The 23,520-nt window shown below is 42.5% G+C and overlaps 1 protein-coding gene across 1 annotated transcript in view; it reads left to right on the top strand.

Annotated features, from left to right (window-relative positions):
• LOC124615344 (amyloid protein-binding protein 2) overlaps positions 1–23,520 on the top strand; it is a 133,691-nt gene that overhangs the window by 7,894 nt on the left and 102,277 nt on the right. The window contains exon 5 of the mRNA XM_047143154.1: positions 5,363–5,489. Within this exon, the coding sequence (XP_046999110.1) occupies positions 5,363–5,489 (127 nt within the window). The remainder of the gene's footprint in view (positions 1–5,362; positions 5,490–23,520) is intronic.

The following is a 23,520-nucleotide window of genomic DNA, read 5'->3' as shown; positions in this document are numbered from 1 at the left end:
GGGGAAACGTTCCGGACCCCGGCTTCCGAGGACCTTCTTTGGGTCCAGCCCACCATCCCCGTACCTCATCGGACTTCCCAGAAGGCCTCCAAGAAGTCTTAATCCCCCTCTCCACCCCGGCGCGTTTCGTCTGACGCTCCATCCGTGAGTCGCTGCTCCCGGTCGTCCTCAGTTTCGCCGGGACGCTCTGCTGCCAGGCGCTCAGCTGGGCTCTCGTCGGCGAATGATGCTGCCGCCCCTCCTACGCAACCTGGGAAAGTGGCCGCAGCTGGCGAAGACTCGATGGAACAGGATTCGCCTCCCGCCGGTTGTAGCGTTGTTCCCTCGAAACCTGGCCTCCGTGGCCGTCGAGGTGACCAGCTCTTCACCCGTTTCGTTCCCCCTTTTTTCTGACTAGTGATGGATTTGTTACATTTGAACATAAGAGGTATTCGATCTAATCGGGAGGAATTACAACTGCTCCTCCGCCTGCACTGTCCGCTCGTCCTTGGTCTCCAGGAAACCAAGTTGCGCCCAACTGACCGTCTTGCTTTTCCCCACTATACCTCGGAGCAGTCTGACCTTACCCCTGTGGATGGTATTCCATCTCATGGTGGGGTCATGTTGCTCGTTCGGGACAATGTCTATTACCATCCCATCCCATTGACCACCCCACTCCAAGCAATAGCTGTCCGTATTACTCTTTCTGCCTTTACTTTTTCCGTTTGTACCGTCTACACTCCATCGTCATCCGCAGTTAGTTGGGCTGACATGATGCACCTGATTGTTCAGCTTCCTCCGCCGTTTTTATTGTTTGGCGACTTCAATGCCCATCATCCCCTTTGGGGCTCTCCTGCATCCTGTCAGAGAGGCTCTCTCTTGGCAGATGTCTTCAACCATCTCAATCTTGTCTGCCTCAATACTGGCGCCCCGACTTTCCTCTCAGACTCTACTCATACCTACTCCCACTTGGACCTCTCGATCTGTTCTACCACTCTTGCCCGTCGGTTCGAGTGGTATGTCCTTTCTGGCACGTATTCGAGCGACCACTTCACCTGTGTCGTTCCTCTCCTGCACCACACCCCATCCCCACATCCTTCGAGCTGGAACATACCGAAAGCTGACTGGGGACTTTACTCCTCCCTGGCAACCTTTCCGGACCACGATTTTCTCAGTTGTGACAGTCAGGTCGAATACCTCACGGCTGTTATCATCCATGCTGCCGAACGTTCCATTCCTCGTACTACCTCTTCTTCACGTCGCGTTTCCGTCCCCTGGTGGAATGAGGCTTGTAGAGGCGCTATCCGTGCTCGACGACGTGCTTTACGCACCTTTCGCCGCCATCCTACGTTGGCGAATTGTATTGGATACAAACGACTCCGAGCGCAATGCCGTAGAGTCATCAAAGACAGCAAAAAAGCTTGTTGGGCCTCTTTCACCAGCTCCTTTAACAGTTTTACTCCCTCTTCTGTCGTCTGGGGTGGCCTGCGCTGGCTGTCGGGCATTAAGGCCAACTCCTCGGTACCTGGCCTGACTTCAGGTAATGAGGTCCTTGTTGATCCTGTGGATGTCTCCAACGCCTTCGGCCGCTTTTTCGTGACGCCGTCGTTGTTCCTATACCCAAACCCGGGAAGGATAGACACCTTCCTTCTAGTTACCGCCCCATTTCTCTTACAAGCTGTGTCTGTAAGGTGATGGAGCGCATGGTTAACGCTCGGTTGGTTTGGATTCGTGAATCTCGACGGCTACTTACCAATGTTCAATGCGGCTTTCGTCGCCGCCGCTCCGCTGTTGACCACCTTGTGACCTTGTCGACATTCATCATGAACAACTTTATGTGAAAGCGCCAAATGGTAGCCGTGTTCTTTGATTTGGAGAAGGCTTATGATACCTGTTGGAGAGGAGGTATCCTCCGTACTATGCACAGGTGGGGTCTACGCGGTCGCCTGCCCCTTTTTATTGATTCCTTTTTAACAGATCGAAAGTTTAGGGTACGTGTGGGTTCCGTATTGTCCGACGTCTTCCTCCAGGAGAACGGAGTGCCTCAGGGCTCCGTCTTGAGCGTAGCCCTTTTTGCCATAGCGATCAATACAATTATGGATTGCATTCCACCTAATGTCTCAGGCTCTTTTTTTGTCGATGACTTCGCGATCTACTGCAGTGCCCAGAGAACATGCCTCCTGGAGCGCTGCCTTCATCGTTGTCTAGACAGCCTATACTCATGGAGTGTGGCAAATGGCTTCTGGTTCTCTGAAGAGAAGATGGTTTGCATCAACTTTTGGCGATATAAAGCGTTCCTTCCGCCATCCTTACATCTCGGTCCCGTTGTTCTCCCATTCGTGGAAACAACTAAGTTTCTAGGGCTCACACTGGACAGGAAACTTTGTTGGTCTTTGCTCGTCTCTTATTTGGCTGCCCGTTGTACACGTTCCCTTAATGTCCTCAGAGTTCTTAGTGGTTCGTCTTGGGGAGCGGATCGCACTGTCCTGCTTTGCTTGTATCGGTCCATAGTCCGATCAAAGCTGGATTATGGGAGCCTCGTCTACTCGCCTGCTCGGCCATCCCTCTTACGCCGTCTCAACTCCATCCACCATTGGGAGTTACGTCTTGCGACCGGAGCATTCTACACTAGTCCCGTCGAGAGTCTTTATGCTGAAGCTGCCGAATTACCATTGAGCTACCGGCGCGACGTACTGCTTTGTCGGTATGCCTGCCGGCTGTTTTCACTGCCCGACCACCCCTCTTATCAGTCCTTCTTCGCTGATTCTCTCGACCGTCAGTATGGGTTGTATGTGTCTGCCCTGCTACCCCCTGGAGTCCGCTTTCGTCGCCTGCTTCGACAATTGGATTTTGCCCTCCCTACCACCTTCAGAGAGGGTGAGAGCCCGACACCACCGTGGCTCCAGGCTCCGGTTCATATCTATCTCGACCTCAGCTCGCTCCCGAAGGAGGGTTCTCCGGCTGCAGTGTATTGCTCACGGTTTGTCGAACTTCGTGCGCGACTTGCCAGTCACACCTTTATTTACACTGATGGCTCCAAAACTGACGATGGTGTCGGCTGTGCCTTTGTCGTCGGGGCCGGCACCTTTAAATACCGGCTCCTCGACCAGTGTTCCAGCTTTACGGCCGAGCTTTTCGCTCTCCATCAGGCCGTTCAGTATGCCCGCCGCCACCGCCATTCATCGTATGTACTCTGCTCTGATTCACTCAGTGCTCTTCAGAGCCTTGGAGCTCCATATCCGGTCCATCCCTTGGTGCAACGGATCCAGCAGTCCCTCCATTCTTCTGCTGCTGATGGCTCTCCTGTCAGCTTTCTGTGGGTTCCCGGACATGTAGGAGTGCCTGGGAATGAGGCTGCTGATGCTGCAGCCAAGGCTGCAGTCCTCCTGCCTCGGCCAGCCTCCCATTGTGTCCCGTCCTCTGACATTAGTGGGGTTGTTTGTAAGAGGCTTGTGTCTTGTGTGGTGGGATACTTGGTCATCACTTCACGGAAACAAGCTCCGGGCAGTAAAACCGTTCCCAACTGCTTGGACAACCTCCTCTCTACCATCTCGGCGAGAAGAGGTCCTTCTGACCAGGTTGCGGATTGGGCATTGCCGGTTTAGCCACCGCTACCTGCTCTCCGGTGACCCAGCCCCGCAGTGCCCTTGTGGTCATGCATTAATAGTGCGCCATGTTTTATTGTCGTGTCCCCGTTTTAGTCAATCTCGTGTTGTCCTGTCTCTGCCATCTACTTTACAGGATATTTTAGCTGATGACGCTCGAGCAGCTGCTCGTGTTCTTCGTTTTATTACTTTGACTGGCGTGTCCAAAGACATCTAACTCCTTCACTTATTTTATCTGCATCTTTGTAAGAACTTTCTGGTGTCCCCCCCCCCCCCCCTTGAGTTTTACTAGATTCTATGTGCTCTAATGACCTCAGTAGTTGAGCGCCCTTAACCCCCCCCCCCCACCCCCCCCCCCCAAAAAAAAAAAAAAAAAAAAAAAAAAAAAAAAAAAAAAATCAGAGAGCTCTCTGGATTGTTGCGTGTTTCGGTCTGTGTGCGGTGTGTTGGCAAAACCCTCTCTTCCCCCACCCTTGCGTCTTACACTGTGGAAGTGACATGTGAGCAGTAAGTAAGCAATCAGGCCATCCTTGCAAAGTTACAGTACAATACATTATTGAGGAAAGATTATGCGAAATGCGTAATAGAAAGTACCATAATGCAGAGCACTACATATGTACATACTTATTCAGTTAGACGAAGAATAAAGAGTGGAATAAGTGATGTGGGGACCAAATTTTAGTTTGTTGTAGGAATGATCTGAAATATGGTTTGAGCAGTAGATTTTGATGTAATCTGACAGGGATCGAACAGCTAATACAGCACAGGTAGCCGGAGTTTTCAGTTTATCCAATTTCAAAATAACAAGGGCCTGCTGTATACTAATGATGACTTCCCATTAATATAGTAGTCAGAAAAGCACACAATATGTTACTATAAAACATAATACCACATTTGACTCATTGTTTTAATATAGTAGTCAGAAAAGCACACAATATGTTACTATAAAACATAATACCACATTTGACTCTTTGTTTGTTTAAGTGTACTGACAGTATTGATGTACAACACCTGATGTCAATTATGATGATAAAACCATTGGCGCATGGTCCGAAGATGCCGATTTCGGAAAAGTAATTTTTTAACTGCGTAATATCATGAGTAATACAAACTGCCATTAATATGATTTCAAACTTCATTACTCCATTTACATTGGTGGATAATATTAGTCAGTTACTAGTTAAAACATGGTAGTTGTTTATTTTATGGCAGATATTTCTGAATTTATGAAATGTCATATTAAGAATAAAAATTAAAAGGGGGTTTTACATGAAATCTTCAGTTGTTTTGTAACAACTGGGACATCCAAATTCATCCAATAAACAGTTATAATATTGTGTATGGAAATACTCGTGGCTGCTACATGAACCCTGTTGTTAATGCCCTGTGCACCACACACACACACACACACACACACACACACACACACAGGCAGCAGCTTTCAAGAGAGAGATTAAATTTGCATAACTGTACAGTTTAGTTGCCTTCAAATTGTAATGCAGGCTATGACATTCTTCTTCTTAATGAGATAAACACACAGTGACTGCACTGAATTTTCTAAATGCGTATGAACTTACTTTTGAATATTTTGATGCTGTTTTGGATGTGATTTCATAGATGGAGCCAGAGCAAACTGTGTATTTCAAAGAGATATGGATTTTAAAAAAATAAATAAAATGGAGTATTTAGATTGATGTTATACATTAATTTACATACATGCTCAGTGGGTCAGTAGTGTGTTTGCTACAAGTTTTCTTACATGAGAACGTACTTTGCAGGTAACTTCCTTGGTGATGCGGGATGGTATGCTGAGAGTGAAAAAGTGCTGGTAACCTGTAGAGACATTTGTTATATGTCTGACGGGTCTATTTATTGCATCCAGAAACTGCTGGAATGTTGTCACAAGTAAGTTCCAATTTTAAATTTTTTTTATTAACGTGAAGTTGCTGGGAGGGTTAAAATAAATGTTAGACAAATCAGCACAAAAAAAGACGCACTGTCAGCACACAATAACATATCAAAAGCACTTGAAGTGTTTGTTCACATTTTCTGATTCTATAACAGCTCCCCGAAGAGAGAAAGTGTATATGAGGACGTTGAATGGGAAACTCAGTATGTAAATGGAGAATATAACCTAAAACCATGGGGATTGGAATGCTATGGCAGGGAAAGCAGTTTTAGATAATGTTGAGGGAAAATATGAGCTTGGTAGTGGGAATGAGAGGAGAAAGACTTAATTGAGTTAAGCAACCAATATATGGGAATAGGGAATATGTAGTTCACACAAGAGGAGGAAGTATACGTGGAAAAGACCTGTAGAGATGGCAAGATATCAACTGGAGTCTGTCATGGTGAGACACATTCCAGAGTCAGGTATTGTATAGTAAGGTGTATTTAGGAACAGATGTAGACTTGGACCACAATTTAGTAAAGATGAAGAGTAGGCTGCAGTTTAAGAGAGCTGTCAGGGAGAATCAATGTTGAAATAAGCGCGAAATTGAAGTACTGAGAAATGATAATGTCTGTTTGAAGTTCTCTTGGGCTTCTAACGACTTAGTGTGAGTGTGAATCTGGGTTATGTCGGCTTATTCCCCCAAACCACCTTCCACTTCTTTATGAGGTGACTTACTTGGAACTTGCAGCCACTCTTCTTTACTGTCTAGCCAGCTGCTAGAAACTCTCTTGACTTATTCTCCGTCAAATAACGCTAGGTACAGTTATTTTTAGACTCATTCTACTTATGAAATAAGTAGACATACAAACTTTACTGTTCATCAATTAACGATGTATTTATGCTCCATACACAATAAAACTCTCACTTTCCACATAAATATGTAACTTCCTGTAAGTCTCTCGTACAGCCAAATGTCAGAATCAAATTGAGTTATGGTTAAAAGAAAGTTGGCTTAGATACCACAACTTTTCTTTACATGAATCAGAAAATAAGTCTTGCCTATAGCAATCTTATGTCAAGAGTTTTCAAGAGTTCTTTTTTGACTGTCTTTGTTTTCATAACAATAGTCAAAGACACAATAAGCACAGGGCTGTGTATAAACTCCATGGTTCTTCCTTACACACTCACTAAAACATCTATGGATTGTCCGATAGGTACTTGTTGGTGCTGTTCGTCCGCCGCGTCTACTTTCTTCCCGCAACTGATTTTAAACCTGCACACACAAACATGTGATGCGCAGTAGGTAGGATTCTACCATCCCACGCTCATATCCAGAATATCGTTTGTTCGAGACAGTAGAGGGCTGAGTGGCTCTAGAATTCACACAGAAATTCTCGAATCACTATATGTTATAGATGCTGTGATAATGAGTACTACAGCAATCAGTTCAGTTGAAGAGGAATGGACATCTCTAAAAAGGACAACTACAGAAGTTGGACAAACAGTTGTAGGTATAAGGAAGGTAACTGCAAAGAAACCTTCGTCGACAGAATAAATATTTAAATTAATCAAAGAAAGAAGAAAGTACGAAAATACTCAGTAAAAGACAGGAATATAGCAGTATAAGGCACTTAGGAATGAAATAAATGTGAAGTGGAGACAAGCTAAGGCGAAATCAGTGCAGGAAAAATTTCGAAAAAATTGAAAATAAATAGTTGTCAGGACAGACAGATGTAGCATGTAGAAAACTTAAAACAACCGCACCAAAATTAAAAGCAAAAGTGTTAACATAAAGAATGCCAGAGGAATTCTGCTGTTACATGTAGAGGACAGAGTGAATAGATGGAAGGAGTGTATTGAAGGCCTCTGTGAGGCGGTTGACTTGTCTGATGATGTGTTGGAAGAAGAAACAGGAATCAGTAGGGAAGAGATAGGGTATCCAGTATAAGAATCAGAATTTAAAAAAGCTTTGCGAGATTTAAGTTTTGAATAAGGCAGGAGGCACAGATACCATCCATTAGAATTTCTAAAACAGTTGGGTGAAATGGCATACAAACAGCTATTCAACTTGATGTGTAGAATTTGAGATGAGACTTACTGTCAGACTTTCGAGAAAATATCATCCACACAGTCCCAAATATGAGCAGTGGCAGATAAGTGCGAGAACTATTGTGCCATCAGTTTAATGTCTCATGCATTCAAGTTGCTGACAAGAATAATGTACAGAAGAAAGGAAAAGAAAACAGGCTCTGTTAGATGATCAGTTTGGCTTTTGCTAGGTAAAGGCATCCAAGAGACAGATATGGCATTGTGATTGATAATGGAAACAAGTCTTAAGAACAATAAACACATGCATGTGGGATTTATCGACAATGTAAAATGGTGCAAGATGATCAAAATTTGCAGAAAAATGGAGACAAGCTGTAGGGAAAGCCAGGTAATGCACAATATGTCTAAGAGCCAAGAAGAAACAATAAGAATTGAAGACCAAGAATCAAGTGCTAAAATTAAAAGGGATGAAAGACAGGGATGTAGTCACTCTCTTCTACTGTTCAGTCTGTGCACTGAAAAAACAATGATGTAAATAAAAGAAAGGTTCAAGAGTGGGTTTAAAATTCAGGGTGAAAGGATATCAATGCAGTGAAAAGATTTTTTGATAACCTTACTATCCTTGGTGAAAGCAAGGAAGAGCTGAAGGACATAAAAAGACTATTTGAGGGCAAATTGCAGAAAGATGAAAGTATTGAGGAGTAGCAGAAATGAGAGTAATTATAAACTTATACAATGAAAAACGGGTACCAAGAAGCAGGCAAAGTTCCCTCAGGCAGCTCATGCCTCTTTCGTGAATATGTGTGGGGCGAGCACAGGACCCCAAGCTATTGCACCTACTTCCTTTCCTGTGCTGCAATTCCCTCATCATCAACTATATTTACTTCTGTTACTTTCTTTTTCGTGTTGCCAGTCTTTGATGTTGACCCATCTACGTCTCTAGGTTCTACGTTCTTTCGTTTACATTTTTATCCATTTATTTCACTTCAGTTTTTCTACTGAAGGAATTTGTTGGCCATTTTTGGGTTTGACCCCCATTTCAAAAATTTTTTCTGTGCTGTGGACTGAATGGAGGAAGATCATGTTACATAGCAACAGCCTACAGTGCTAAGGATCTTCAGTGCACAGTACTTGCGTAGGTTTATATACTTAAAAGCCAATGCAGCAGGCAGTCCGATGCGGTTGCATCATTACGTACTCTTTTGGTAGATGCCCCTGACAACACAGGGATCATACTTCTGCTGCCTCAGCTGCTAGCTCCCTAAGCATGCAACGCAGTAGATGACTGTGTATTTGGGGCATTGGTACTCCTGGCAATGACTGTGGTGCCGGATGACCTTTGCTGTGGCTGAGTGGCACCCCTGGGGAAAGCCTGTGATCAGAGTAGGTGACATCAGGGCAGGTGTTTTCCACGTGGAACCCATCAAACCCACCAACATAATGGCTGCTTCGATCTGGCTGTTTTAACAGATAGATGTAGATTTTTAATGCAGATAGTTACTATTCAACTGCTTTCCCCTCCTGGCAACTCCTTGGAAAAAGGGACAGCCAAAAGAACTCAGTACTTGGTGTCAAGATATATAAGTCTAAGGAAATATGGGAAAAACCCGGGAATTTTTTTGTCTGGGAGAAACTGGGAAAAACCTGGGAATTTTTTAGAATTATGGAAATTTTTCATTGTTTTAGTTTTCACTTAAATTTTTTAATTTTGACTGATAATCTAACAAAGAATTTCACTGTACCCCACTACTGCATAATAATACCAAAGCAATAAAACATAAACAAGAGGGAGAAAAAAATAAAACTTAAGCTGGAAAGAAAATATTCCACTTACAACAACAAAACACAATGCATGCACAAGTGTCTGCCAACAGCAAAGTGTGTCAAAGACTTTAAGACAAGGACTGCAATACTTCTTAACAACAAACTGCTTACGATGAGCGTATGGTCACAACTGTTTACATTAGGTTCACTTGAGCGGTTGCCAGTTGGTTCATGTGCATGCACATTTGAGTCCTGTATGGCTACTTGAAGAGTGCCTGTTTGGTGGATCGGCATTAGCAACAAGCAGCCATACAAGGTACCTGGAAAAAATTTTCTGGTGTGCCTGGGCTACCAGATTCACGCATGTACAGAGCAGTCTGAGTTGTAGTGGAGTGGGGGACTAGTCTCCATGTGATTGGTGTTTATGTTTAGGGACTTTGCTATTTGCTCTTAATTTACAGCTCTTACGCCAAGTGAAAACTAAATAGATTTCTGTGGCTGGTAGCTATCAAGTGAATTAAAATAGTTTCACATAATTATGGAAGGCTAAAATGTGTTACTAGTTTCAGTTTTCTGATTTTATTTTTTTTCCACATTTTAGCAGTCAAGCATTAATCACCTTGCAGAACAATGAAGTTATTTTTGTTGGTTTTCTAATGAAATTTGGCTTTTATCAATCTTTTCTGCAGAGGCTGAATTTATTTGAAAGAAAGTATTTCATTCCATGTTATTGGCTGGTTTCAACTGTTCGCTGAATTTCAAGTGCACATTTTCATCTTCTGGTATGTGTGGCACTATGCCATAATAAAGAACCAAATGAGATGTAATACAGTACTTGTACTCCAAGAAAATTTGCATCCTGAGAACCACACTGAAAAGCTTGAATGTCAGGTTGGGGCCTACTTCATTGTGAATCGGGACATATGATTGTGCACTTTAAGTCTAATTACGCATCTCATAAGGGGAAGGCCTCAGACACGGCCAACCGATTTGGCTCAAATTTGGCAGGTCGCTTGTGTACAACCTAAAATGAAGGAATCTAAGATATTTTGGGTCAACACCCCCACGTTTTTGAGAAAATCACCCCTAAAATTTATGACGAGCAATCAACTCAGAATTGGCGAGATCGATAGATAATTGTAAATAGAGCATTTTTCGTCATCAGGTATGGGATCCGAAAACTAATACTTTTCCAGAAATCGAGGTAAGAAACTTTTACAACTGCCGCTTCTGTACCCACATGGTAAACGCTTTTTGCCGACAGCACCGATAGCGCAACGGCCAAGGTAACTGGCTGGGAATCGGAGAACCCAGGTTCGAATCTCGAAGAAACCTAGCTGATATTCTTCTTTTCGTTTGTACTTTTCCATATCTCAATTGATAGGGATAGGAGGGTTAATAAGGTAAGTAAACCAATAAGGAATGATGATAATAAGATAGGCAAATAAATTTCTCAAACCTATTGGGATATTAAGCAACTAAAATGTTACTCCAGGTCACTATACAATGGCTCTTACAGTCACTGTTACGTGTCCTCACTTTTCTTCGAACAACTCAGTGGATGGTACTTGTGATATAAACATTCGAAACAAATGTACTCACGGCACCAAGAACATCTAATGAATGCAATCTTTCAACAGCTACACTGTTCCTTCCAAAGAGTTGGCGGAAAACAAACTTGGTTTACATTTAAAAATATGTCTGTTTCGGGAGTTAATTTTGATGCGTACCATGCATACTATATCATTGCCTGAAAAATCGGTGCTGAAAGTTGGTTATTAATTATGCTGTGAATAGTTATTGCATCCGTGCAGTTGTGCAATTCCCGCTGGGTTTCCAGAAGCACACTGCAATTCTGAAGCCTGGAAATAAAGTTTTTAAACTGGCGATAGAAATAAGCATCACACGGCTGGCACACAGGTGTGCAGTTTGGTGGTATTACTTTTACTGTGCACGTCGGCTGACCCTCGCCGTCTATAAAAATCGTGTCATATACCGTAGTATTAATGTGTCCACTCCAGGAATCGAATATTAGACAGAACTTGTTATCAGAAACGTATGGTTTTTAAACATTCTCAAGAAATGTTCTGTAAATTGCATTCGTCAGTTTCCTGTATTTGGAGTAGGAAATGTAGACATTTTTCAACAAGTCGGTTAAACGATTGACCTCTTCTATAACCCGAGGACCAAATCTAACATTCGTTTCTTGTAAACACAAGAAAACCTTACGCAACACTTTTCCAGAGCCTGTGATATATTGCGCTGTGTACAAATGCATTAGTTTGTTTTTACTACCAACTGCGACAAGGGTTCGTTTTTCTCCCTTACGCGATAACGTGCATCGAATGTTCACCCGATACTTGCATTCTGTCAGATCAGTGTTTATCACATAATCACGATTAAAACTGGTCATAAGTGACGCCGTTTGCGTGCTGAAAAGAGCTGCCACTTTCTGTATATCTTCTATATTTTGTACCTCCTTATGAGAGACGTATTTAGTGATGTGTTATTGACGAATTTTATACTCGGATTTGAAATTTCTTGCCCAAGATAATGATGCATCAAACGTAAAATCCTTGTTGGCCCTATATTGAAGCACTGCACCTGCAACCCATTCCTGAAGTATTCTCGTTGTTACATTCTCGTTATGTTTGTAAGTTCCAATTTGGATGATTACTGTCTAGCGCTACCGCCTTTACTTTTACTTCAAGTGGTATAGTGCCATAGTTCGCACATATTCCCAGTGACGCGGAGATTTCCAAAGTGTTATGACTATTTTGTGATTGACTAGTCGGGATATCTTCCACTGAAACACCTTCTGCTTCGTCTTCATTTTACAGTACATCAATATCAACAAAAGTCATTTCGTTTGTCAGCACCAAAAATCGCTCGACGATAGCTGCTCCTATCAATCTGGAACGCCGAGAAACAGAACTGCCTGCTTCTGGTAGTGCATTGATAATGCATCTGTCTTCCAACAGTTTTATGAACCAAAACACAGCGTCGGTAACTTCCTGCTGCCATCGTCTGCGACAGGCTTCCAAGTATATATTACAGCGCTAGTCGAAGGGTGTACATCCTCCATTATTCAGATTATGCACCTGAATGATATGACACAACAAACAATAACTAGTTACTACGGCATAAACAGACGAGCTAATTACTACAAACTACATACAGTACTCGTCTTATTTTACTTACAGAAGAACACCGTATTCATTCACAAAATGTCTTTCATTGGGCACATTAACAATGGAAAAATCACTACACGTATCCGCGAGGTTCGCGGCAGCCTAATGACGGAAAACAAATCTTTTCAATTGACTTCTATAAGGCTCATGCAGGACACCTTCACTCTTTCAAGTTCACAACTATGATATGACGAAGAGGCAACCGGGACAACATAACTCTCCCCGCGTGCATTCTATCCCGTGCCTCACTGGAAACAAGCGTCACATGCTTGGCTATCTGTGATCCCTCGTGAGGAATTCGCAGCGTTTGGGAAATTAGTTTGCCTACCTTATTTTATCATTCCTTATTGATTTACTTACCTTATTAACCCTCCTATCCCAATCAATTAAGATATGGAAAAATACAAATGAAAAGAATAACATCTACTAGATTTCTTCAAGATTCGAACCAGGGTTTTCCGATTCCCAGCCACTTACCTTGGCCGTTGCGCTATTGGCGCTGTTGGCAAAAAGCGTTTACCATGTGGGTACAGAAGCGGCATTTGTAAAAGTTTCTTTCCTCGATTTCTGGAAAAGTTTGTGTTTGCGGACCCCATACGTGATGATGAATTATCTATTGATCCCTCCAATTTTGAGTTGTTTGCTTGTCATAACTTTTAGGGGTGATTTTCTCAAAAGTGCAGGAGTGTTGACCCAAAATATCTTCGAGTCTTTCGTTTTAGGTTGTACACAAGCGACCTGCTAAATTTGAGCCAAATCGGTTGGCCGTGTCTGAGGCCTTCCCCTTGTCAGTGCAGTGTACGAAATTCTGTTGGTCTTGGAGTATTCTCTGATATCCTGTTTCTTTCATGACATAATGTAAGAAGATCAATGCTTATACGTACGGACATAGGGACTTCTTATGTCTTCGTAGTTGCACGCGTGCAGCAACGCTTGTTTTCTGGCGCACTCTGGCAACTGCCGAAATGTACCTATTTCTAATAGGTCACTGGAAAATATTCCAAATGGTGGTTTGAAAAGCATTACTTTCAAAGTAAATTTCATTTTACACAAGATGAATTATGATATTCATGAGAAAGTGTGACAAATTTCTTAAATCACATTTGACTCTCTTGTAAAACTTAATACTTTGAGGTCTAACCACTTTGAATTTCGAATCCAGAGGACCAGACATTTATGTCATTATTTAAAATTTTGCTAGTGCATTTTAGTGAGTATTTTACAGTGTGACACACACAAAAGGAGGACCAATATTATATGTGAAAGCTTAGCTTTTCTTGTAGCTACACTATTTATGTTAATTGAAACCATAATTTTTTTTCTGTTTGTGTGTTTGCGGTATTTAACAGTGATGTTGTTATTGGCTGAGTAAATCATGTGTCTGATGCTGTGGATATCTGCTGTCACCGCTGGTGAGATCACCTGATGTGAACTATGATAGGCTTACAAAAGCACTTTTTTCCATGAATCTCTACGCCAGTGTATAAAACCTTAATCATTCAAAGGATTGATAATTTTGATAGTTCTGAAGAAAAGTATACTGTCACAATACAAAAAAAGTGTATTTTAAACAGGGAAAAATCCATTCCCCCCCCCCCCCCCCCCCCCCCCCCCCCCAAAAAAAAAAAAACGTAAAACTGTTAATGCCCTGCTGCACAGTCTCGAGCACTTCACACTTGTGAAGTCCTATATGATGTACTAGTGACTACTACTCTACAAATATGGCATAGGGAGTTACCTATCACAGAGACCTTACTCAACACAAACAAGGAGCTATGAGCTAACAGGTAAGATAACCGAATAGCTACAGATACTTGCATCTTAGCTTCTGAAAGAAATGTCCTACCAGAAAATGTTTGTCATGACATGAAACCTTATATCCCACAATTTATGAGATGTTTCCAAATTCTTATGCTTTGGACACAGTCATCCTGCTGCACGGCAGACACAAAATGTGAAAATTGTGGAAGAACACTTCAAGAAGAGTATCCTAGTGAACGAATTATACAGAATACCATCCACCACGTTCACTGTGTTGCCCAGTATTTAAAAAAGAATAGAATATAAATCAGTGTACCACTGTCGCACACTGAGGCAAGGAAAAAGTATGACCTCATGCATCCAGTGAACATGATGATAGGTTATGCAAAAAATCACAGCTATTACCCTCCTACCTCAACTTTTTCAAAACTAAATCTTCTGGCACATTTGTCTCTCATGGTTCCTGTGGCATCATCTTCAGGAACGATTTTCCATACTGAGGTGGGGAAGTAGCTCCCTCCTCTGGTGTTTGCAAATCAGTCAATGGCTGAAGGAGCCCTGGATCGTGGACAGTCCTTGTCAGCTTTTTGTCCATTCCTACACCCACAGTGAATGAGCCCTCCCAAGCATCTTGACTGCAACAGTTAAAAAGAAGAAAAATAAATGCGAGGAGAAGGCTAGTCTGGAGATACTACAGGCAATAGAAGCCCCCCCCCCCCCCTCCCACACACACACACACACACACACACACACACACACACAGTTGGACTTAGAACTGGTGGTCATTGATGTGATTCCACCCCCACTGGTAACAGACAGTGATTCTGGAGTGTGACCTGTTTTCTTGGCCCCTTCACACCTAACCTGGATGCCCCAACCCCAATGTTCCTTAAAAGATATTACTGTCAGTTGCCTGAACAAGAACAACCCAAGTGCTTCAAAATAACCGTGTGTGTCAGAACTGTACTGGCCCTCAAGATGGCACCTGGAGTAGTCTGTTGGTTCGCACGGATGTCGTCTGTTACTGGACTCCTCTCCATACCACATTGGAAGCAGTAGTGATGTGGGTGCAAACGACCCCAGCGATCACTATGTATGTAATTTATCTTCAGACGGACCACTTGCTTGCATTAGGATGATCACCTTAACTAAGCAATTCTCTTCCCCTTTTTTTCTACATGTGGATTTTAATGTGCACCATTGCCTTTGCAGAAGTACTGCTTCAACTGGCAGTGACCTTCCGATTGACCGGCTTTCATTCTTGATCAGTGTCCCCTCAGTCACAGTACTCCTACTCTTTCAGTGCCGCCCATGGCACTTCTTCAGCCATTGACCTTACGATCTTCCCCAGTCTCATGGTTTCTCTAGAATGATTGCTACACGATGATCTGTGTGATAGTTACAATTTTTTGGGGATCTTGCCACTTCCTTGTCACCATGTGATGGACCAGTAACTGCATTGGGTGTTTTGATGAGCCAACTAGCAGGTCGCCCTACCTTCATCCCCCCTCGTCCAGTTTCATCGATGAGATCGGGAGAGACCTCTCCAGTGTGATCACCTGCACTGCTGGAACTGCTGCTGCCCTTTCTACAGGCCCCTTCTGCCACTGGCTGGTGCTATGACAGACCAAAGACAGCGCAACAGCTGTTCAGCAATGCCAAAGAGCCCAGTAGTGTCTCAAGTGATGCTTTCACAGACCACACTTCTCACTTTTTAACAACTTAGCACTAAGATTTGCCATCTAAACACACTAAGAGAGAATACTGGAAACACTATGTCTCCTCCCTTTGGGCCAAGTTCTGAAGTCTTTTGGGCCGCCAAAACTCAACAACTGTTCTGGGTCGTTTTCTTCATGGTGGTCTTTGTGCCATCACGTTGGTTCGTGCTGTACATCTTACATCACACTTTGCAACAGTGGGGCATCCTCTTCCTTCCTAGCAACCTTTTAAACCCATAAACAAGAAATCTCCTCCTTAGAACCAGTTATATAATGAAGCTTTCAGTGATTGGGAACTGCTTCATGCCATGATTCTATTCATAAGCGGTGACCCAATATCTCAACTGCATTTGGCTTGAAGGTCCCTACGCAATGGTAAGAGAATATCGTCATCTCAGTCTTCAGCCAGGCAAAAGCCCAACATCCGTTGACAACTACTGACAGATTAAGCTCGTAAATGTGCTGTGCAAAATGCTTGAAAGAATGGTCACCTTCCTATTATGCTGGGTTCTCGAATATTGAGACCTTTACCCTTCCGTCAATGTGAGTTTTGGGAGGGACGATCCACAGTTAAGTTGTTGGTTAAGTTGTAAATGGAAATCAAGACAGGCTTTTTCTAAATGACAACACTTTTTTGCAGTCTTTTTTTTTTTTTTTTGCTGCATTAGGCATACGTCACAGCATGGCACAATTGCATTTTACATACACTCCTTGTCGGCTCTTTTGAGACTCCCTGCCATGATTTATTTGTCAGTTTTTATTCAACAGTTATTCTTATTTAGAGTTGATGCACACTCAGCTCCCAATGGGTCCAAGGGAATGGTGCTGCAGGGCTTCTTACTGAGTGTCACACTTTTCCTTATCACTTTCAATGGGCTAGTGACTTCTGGTGGACTACTGATCAGCCGTGTAGTCCATGTTGACCTTTTCATTTGGAATAGTTCCCACTCTGCAGCCTTGGCTGACTGCCAACTCCAAGGCATCTGAAGGGCCTCTGCTTCATCCCTTTCCCATTGTTTCCAGTTCTCTTATGCAAAAATACCGGTCACGCATTTCTGTCATCGAGCTATGGCCTGCCCAGAACTCTACTTGGGTACCCAGCACTTGGACATTTTCGCAAACTACCAGTTTTTGGGACTTCTCTTTGATAAAAAGTGGACATTACTGCCCCACATTCCCCAACTAAAACCTACCTGCATGCAAAAGCTTAAAGCTCTCTGATTCCTCTCCAACATGTGTTGGGCTGCAGATTGTGGCACTCCATATTTACTGGGCCCAGGTCTCATCCTGTTTGGACTATGATTTCCATGATTATGTCTCAGCAACACCATCAGCATTGAAATTGTTGGATCTAGTCCATCATTGTGGGGTTCATCTGCCCTTGGGCACCTTCTGGACTAATCCCATGTACAGTCTCTTTGCTGAAGTGGGGATCTTCCTTCCCCAGTTCTCACAGTACCAACTACAGCTGACTTATGCAATCACGAACTGACTATAACCTAATCATCCAGCTAATCCTTTTTGGATACAAGGATTATTGACCCCCAACACCCACCTTTGAATGCACCTTTAGATTGTCTGCCAAGACCTTTGCCTAATCTTCTTAAAATGTGCTCCTCACATTTTCCCATACACCCCCAATGGTTAGTATCCAGACATGAGTTGGGACCAATCTATTTAAAGGTCTTAAAATATCATTCAATCCCATATCTTTCTGGCACCTGTTAACATTTGTTTCTTCAGGAGTATCAGGGTGCTACCCTCATTTACACTAACAGCACTAAGACTGTGGATAGGACAGGATATGCTTTTACATCTCCTGCTGTTCAGGAACAACATTTGCAGTCATAAATATGTAGATTTTCATGGGGGAACTGATAGCCATTAATAGAGCTCTGTTTTATTAAATAGATCTCCCTCAATTAAATTTATAATTTGTAGTGACTTAGTGAGCAACTTACAGACCATAGATCAATATTACTTTTGTTACCCTGTGAAATCTGCTGTTCAGGATCTCTCTGACCTTAGGCCATACTGCCTACTCAGTTACCTTTCTCTGAGTCCCGAATCATTTGTTGTATAATATTTTTACCGGTATCCTTAACCATTCATTATGATTATATGGTAATGACACATAGTTTCTATATGTCTACTATGTATTCCATATTGTTGTTGTTGCTAATGCTCATTAGTCATTTGACACTTGGTCCATAAAATTTTTGATTGCTATAGATGTTTAAAAATGATTGAAACGTACCATGAGCACACTATAAAATAATAGTACAGGCTTATTTATTCTATGAATTTACTAGGCAACCCCATGATGATGTCTATACTTCACAAAAAAATGTTGGAGTGAGATCCACAATTAATCTCCAAGGCTACATTCATAAAAAGACATTAAATGCCAAGTAAGGGAACAATATTCTTAAACCAACTATTAAACACACATTATACGCAGAAAACAGGACAGAAAAAATCAGTTCATCCCTCCTGCCAGGTGTTGGTTCAGATAAAACAGGCATATATCAGTATCATCAGTTGTAATGTATTTGTCTTTGCCATCTGGCCATACAAAGATGCCATTGTAAGTTTTTATAAAATAAGTCTCCTCATGTCATCATCTACATTAAGCATAACAACTGAGATATCATGTAGATGTGTATTAGATTCAAATTGATAATTGCTACTGTCATGGACATAGAAAGTTGTAATCACATCACAGATATCCTACAATGTTATCCGATCTCTCCTCGCATGATGTTACACCAAAAACTGTGTTTTTGTAATAGTTTCAGTAAATTTGCTGCTGTACCATTGCATGTTGATTGGATGACTTGGCAATCCGTTCTTAGCTCTGCAGACCACTTTCCCCACTGCTTGAGGAGAAATTTAATAAACATTTGTGTCTTGCTGTTGCTTTTTAAGTTTTTTTCATTGTCAATGACATTTATGCAGCCCTTTTGCATTACTCTTCCTTTTCTGCCAATGTTGCATTACTTTCCTTCCTTTGGTGATACTCTCTGCCTCTCTCTGCTCCACTTTACAGTGTTTTTCTTCTTCTCCAGCAAGCTTCTTCCTGCAATTTTGCCAGTCTACTTTCCCTGGTATATGAAACTTAGCCACGATTTTGGAGTAAGAACAGACTTGTCACATGTCTAACAGAATGTAAGTTATAGAATGCTGCATCTCATATTTCAGAAACAAATGTAATTAGATGAGAATTGATTGTTCAGTTTATGACATTATTATGAAAAGGGTAGATTGCTACTCACCACATAGTGGAGATGTTGAGTCACAGACAGGCACAACAAAAAGATTACTAGACATGTAAGCTTTTAGCCAGAAGACCTCCTTCTGAAATAGATGACATAACCATACACATTCACGCAAATGCAGCTCTCACACACACGACTGCTGTCTCTGGCTGCTGGGGCGTTTACGTGATTGTATGTGTTTATGTTGCCCATTTCAGAAGAAATGGAATACTCTGACATCAGTATTGTCTTCAGTGGCTCAGTTCTACCACTCCCATGTCTTTACATCATCCAGTCACAGCTCTGGCAGATGCCACTAACTTCAGATGAGCTACGAAGAGCTACCGTTTGACCAAAGACTGTTGATTTCACTGTTTAATCTCTCAACCCCCAATCAACCAACCACATGAAATGAAGGAATTGTGGTACCTTGGAAGCAAAAGGAAATATGGAACTTCCTGGCAGGTTAAAACTGTACCAGACTGGGACTTGAACCTGGGACCTTTGCAAAGATTTTAATCTTCCAAGAAGTTTCAATTCCGCACACACTCCATTTCAGAGAAACAACATATGACAGATGGAATAGGACTTAAAAAATAGAGTAGCACAGACAAAGAGAGCATTCCTGGCCAGAATAAGTCTATGTTTAACATTGGCCCTGTTGTGAGGAAAAAAGTTTCTTTGAATGTTTGATTAGAGCACAGCATTGTATGAAAGTGAATCACGGATTTGGTGAAAGCTGGAAATGAAGAGATCGGCGCATTTGAAATGTGGTGCTTTGGAAGGATTTTGCTAATTAAGTTGATTGATAACATAAGGTTCTCCACAGAACTGTCAAAGGAAGGAACACATAGAAAACACTGACAAGAAGAAGCGCAGGATGGTAGGAAATGTGTTAAGACAGCAATAAATAACTTCCATGGCATTAGAGACAGCTGTACTGGGTGAAAACTATAGTGGAAGACAGAGATTGGAATACATCCAACAAATAATTGTGGGTATAGGGTGCAGGTGCTAGTTTGAGGTGAGAAAATTGTTGCAAGAAGAGAATTTGTGATGGGGTTGTGTACAGTGTGACAATTATTGAACTATATGAAATAAAATTGCCATAACTTCTGACTGGTTTGCTTTAAGACATTCAAACTGCATGGTTGGGCGCGGTGCACGATGGGAATTAGTAATCGCATGTGCACGCGCCATGTTGTTGTCAGCAATTTGCACGTGAAAATGTCATGCTACAGCGTGCCTGAGCATATAGTGCTTATGAAGGCCAGCTATGTGAGCAATAATGGCCCAACTGCAGCTCAAAGGAAGTTCGCGACTGAGTTCAAGCTGAAGACAAATGGTTAAAGTGTGCTAACAATCAAGTATTTGATTCACAAGTTTGAGAGAATGGTTAGTGTTCTTGATGACTGTATTGGCAATGTTGGACATCCAAAAAGGGGTTAACATTGAGAAGACATGTGCTGTGTTTCAACCTAGCCCCAGGAAATCGATCAGATGAGCTGCGCAAGTGGGAATCAATGGGAGACACTGCGACAAATTGTTGTTGAAGACCTGCATCTCTTCCCATACAGAATTCAAACCCATCAGCCATTAAGCCCCAGTACCATGGAACAGCAGTTGTGTTTCGCCAACACTGTTGTCCACAGAATTAATGAACAGGACTTTGATATTAATATGGTTTGGTTTAGCGACGAAGCCCACTTTCATTTGGATGGGTTTATCAGTAAGCAAAATTAGCACATTTGAGGTACTGAGAGAAAACATTTTGCAATCGAGAAGTCTCTTCACCCTCAACAGATGACTGTGTGGTTTGCAGTGTCCAGTCATGGAATAATTGGTGTGATATTCCTTGATGGCACAGTGACTACTGTACGGTATGTGAAGGTATTTTTTTAAATATTTTATTTATGAATTTGGCCAGCTATCGACCGCATACAACTTAAGACTTATGGTGTTTTTTTTTCTTTCGTTCTTCCCAGTACTTCTTCATTTTCTCGCCAATTGCTCATCTCTGCTCATCTGTCCACACTCTCTTGGGTCGAGGTTTTGGCTCATCTTCTTCATATTTTGCTTTTTCTATAAGGAGCCTAAAGTGATTCCTGTCACGTATCATTTCTTCTGTAACACCTATTTTGTTGGCATCTTTCTTTACTGCTTCTATCCGTCCTACAGTTTTTTCCAGCTTAGTAACGTAATTAAAAATTTTCTTTGTAATCCGTGTTCCTTCAATTCTTTTTAAATGTCCATAAAATTTTAGCCATCTCTTCCTCATTGTTTCTGTGATCTTTTCTGTATTTTTGTATAGATCTTCATTCCTTCTTTTAATCCACCTATTTTCCTTTTTTTTCTCAGGACATAGAATTTTTCTTAGCATTTTTCTCTCTCTTTTTTCTAGTTCTCTTAATTCATCTTTCTTATTCAATGTTAGGCACTCTGATCCATACGTTGCTTGTGTCCTAATAACTGAATTATAATGTTTAATCTTCGCTTGTATGGATATTGATTTCTTATTGTAGCAGTTTTGTGTTAATTTATATGCAAAATCTAACTTTTTTATTCTTTCTTTATTTGTTGTGTTATCCAGTCCATTGGCTTGGATCCACTCCCCCAGATATCTGAATCTATCAACTCTTTTTAATTTTTCCATACTTTGTTTTCATAAACTTTTCTGTATTATGTTTGTGTTCTATATACTCAGTTTTTTCATAGGATATGTGAAGGTTTTGGAAAATATTTCATCTCCATTACCCAAAGTGGCACTGATTTCAACAAGATATGGTTAATACAAGACTGAGCTTGACCCCATCAGAGCAGGAGAGTGTTTGATGTCCTGGAGGAGCAGTTTAGGGACTGCATTCTGGTTCTTGGGTACCAAGAGGCCACTGGCATGGTTCTCTATTGGCCGCAATATTCTCCGGATCTGAGTCCTTGCTATTGATGGCAGGCATATCAGTTGCTCGTGGTCTCGCAGTAGCGTTCTCGCTTCCCGAGCACGAGGTCCCGGGTTCGATTCCCAGCGGGGTCAGGGATTTTTCCTGCCTCGAGATGACTGGGTGTTGTTGTGTCGTCTTCATCATCATCATTCATCCCCATCACGGTCGGAGGAATGCAATGGCAAACCACCTCCACTAGGTCCTTGCCTAGTAAAGCGGTGCGGGTCTCCTGCATCGTCCCCCTACGCTCTGTAAAGAAGCACGGGATTTCATTTCCATCATATCAAACATGTCATAACCCAAATCCAATTATCTGTAGTGACGTGTTAATGTTGAATAAAGTGTGTCTATGCTGTGGTTCGTAACTAATTGACGTTTTTTTACTCACCCTGTGTAACCAGTATTCTACTGCCAGGAGGGAGGGGGGGGGGGGGGGAGGGTGTTCTTACAGTGTAGGATTTCTAATACATTACTGTAGAAGTGGAAGACATTTAGAGGACAGTGACAGTTGATTAAGAGCTAAGTGTGAAGAATAATGAGTGCATAAATACAAAATAATTTCACTGTTAATGAACTTCCCATTTTAGTGCCACTTATACATAAACTACGTGGATAATATTTTGTCCTTAACCTGTAATTCTTTCCCTCTCTTTAACTCCTGACTCCCCTCCTCCCCATCTAATGATCTCCCTCCCCTTTCTCTTGACTTGCTCCCATCTGCATCTCACGCTCTCCTTTCTCCCTTATCTCTTGACCTACTCTACTCACTGGCTCGCTAGACCTGCTCTACTCACTGCCTCTCTAAGCCTACTCTACTCACTGCCTCTCTAAGCGTACTCTACTCACTGCCTCTTTAGACCACATAACCTCCTTGTAACTCAGCTGCCTTACCCCCTTGTTACTCGGCTACTTAACTCCCCCATTACTCATCCGCTTAATCCCCACATTACTTGGTGGCTAACTAACCCCCTCATTACTCGGCCACCTAACCTCCAAATTCCTCAGCTGCCTAACCTCTCATTCCTCGGCTGCCTAACCCTCTTGTTCTTTGGCTGCCTAACCCACTTGTCCCTTGGCCACCTAACCCCGTCATCCCTCGTCTGCCTGATGCTCCTTGTCTGCCTGATGCCCCTCATCTGCCTGACGTCCCTCGTCTCTTGGCCATCTGACACCACTCGTGCCCTCAGCCCCGTGACCCTCCTCGGCCCCCTTGGCCTCGTGGCCCTCCAGCCCCGTGACTGCCCAGGGACTGTGCCCCCCCCACCTCTCACAGCCCCGTGATTGCCCTTTGATCAGCCCACAACCTAACCAAACCCCCCTTCTCTCCGCTGCCTAACCAAACCCCCATTTCCCTCCGGCACCC

The sequence above is a fragment of the Schistocerca americana genome, chromosome 1 (genome assembly GCF_021461395.2).
Source record: "Schistocerca americana isolate TAMUIC-IGC-003095 chromosome 1, iqSchAmer2.1, whole genome shotgun sequence".
In the NCBI taxonomy this organism is placed as follows: domain Eukaryota; kingdom Metazoa; phylum Arthropoda; class Insecta; order Orthoptera; family Acrididae; genus Schistocerca; species Schistocerca americana.
Note: the sequence above shows the minus strand (reverse complement) of the source record. Positions and strands in the feature narration are given on the sequence as shown.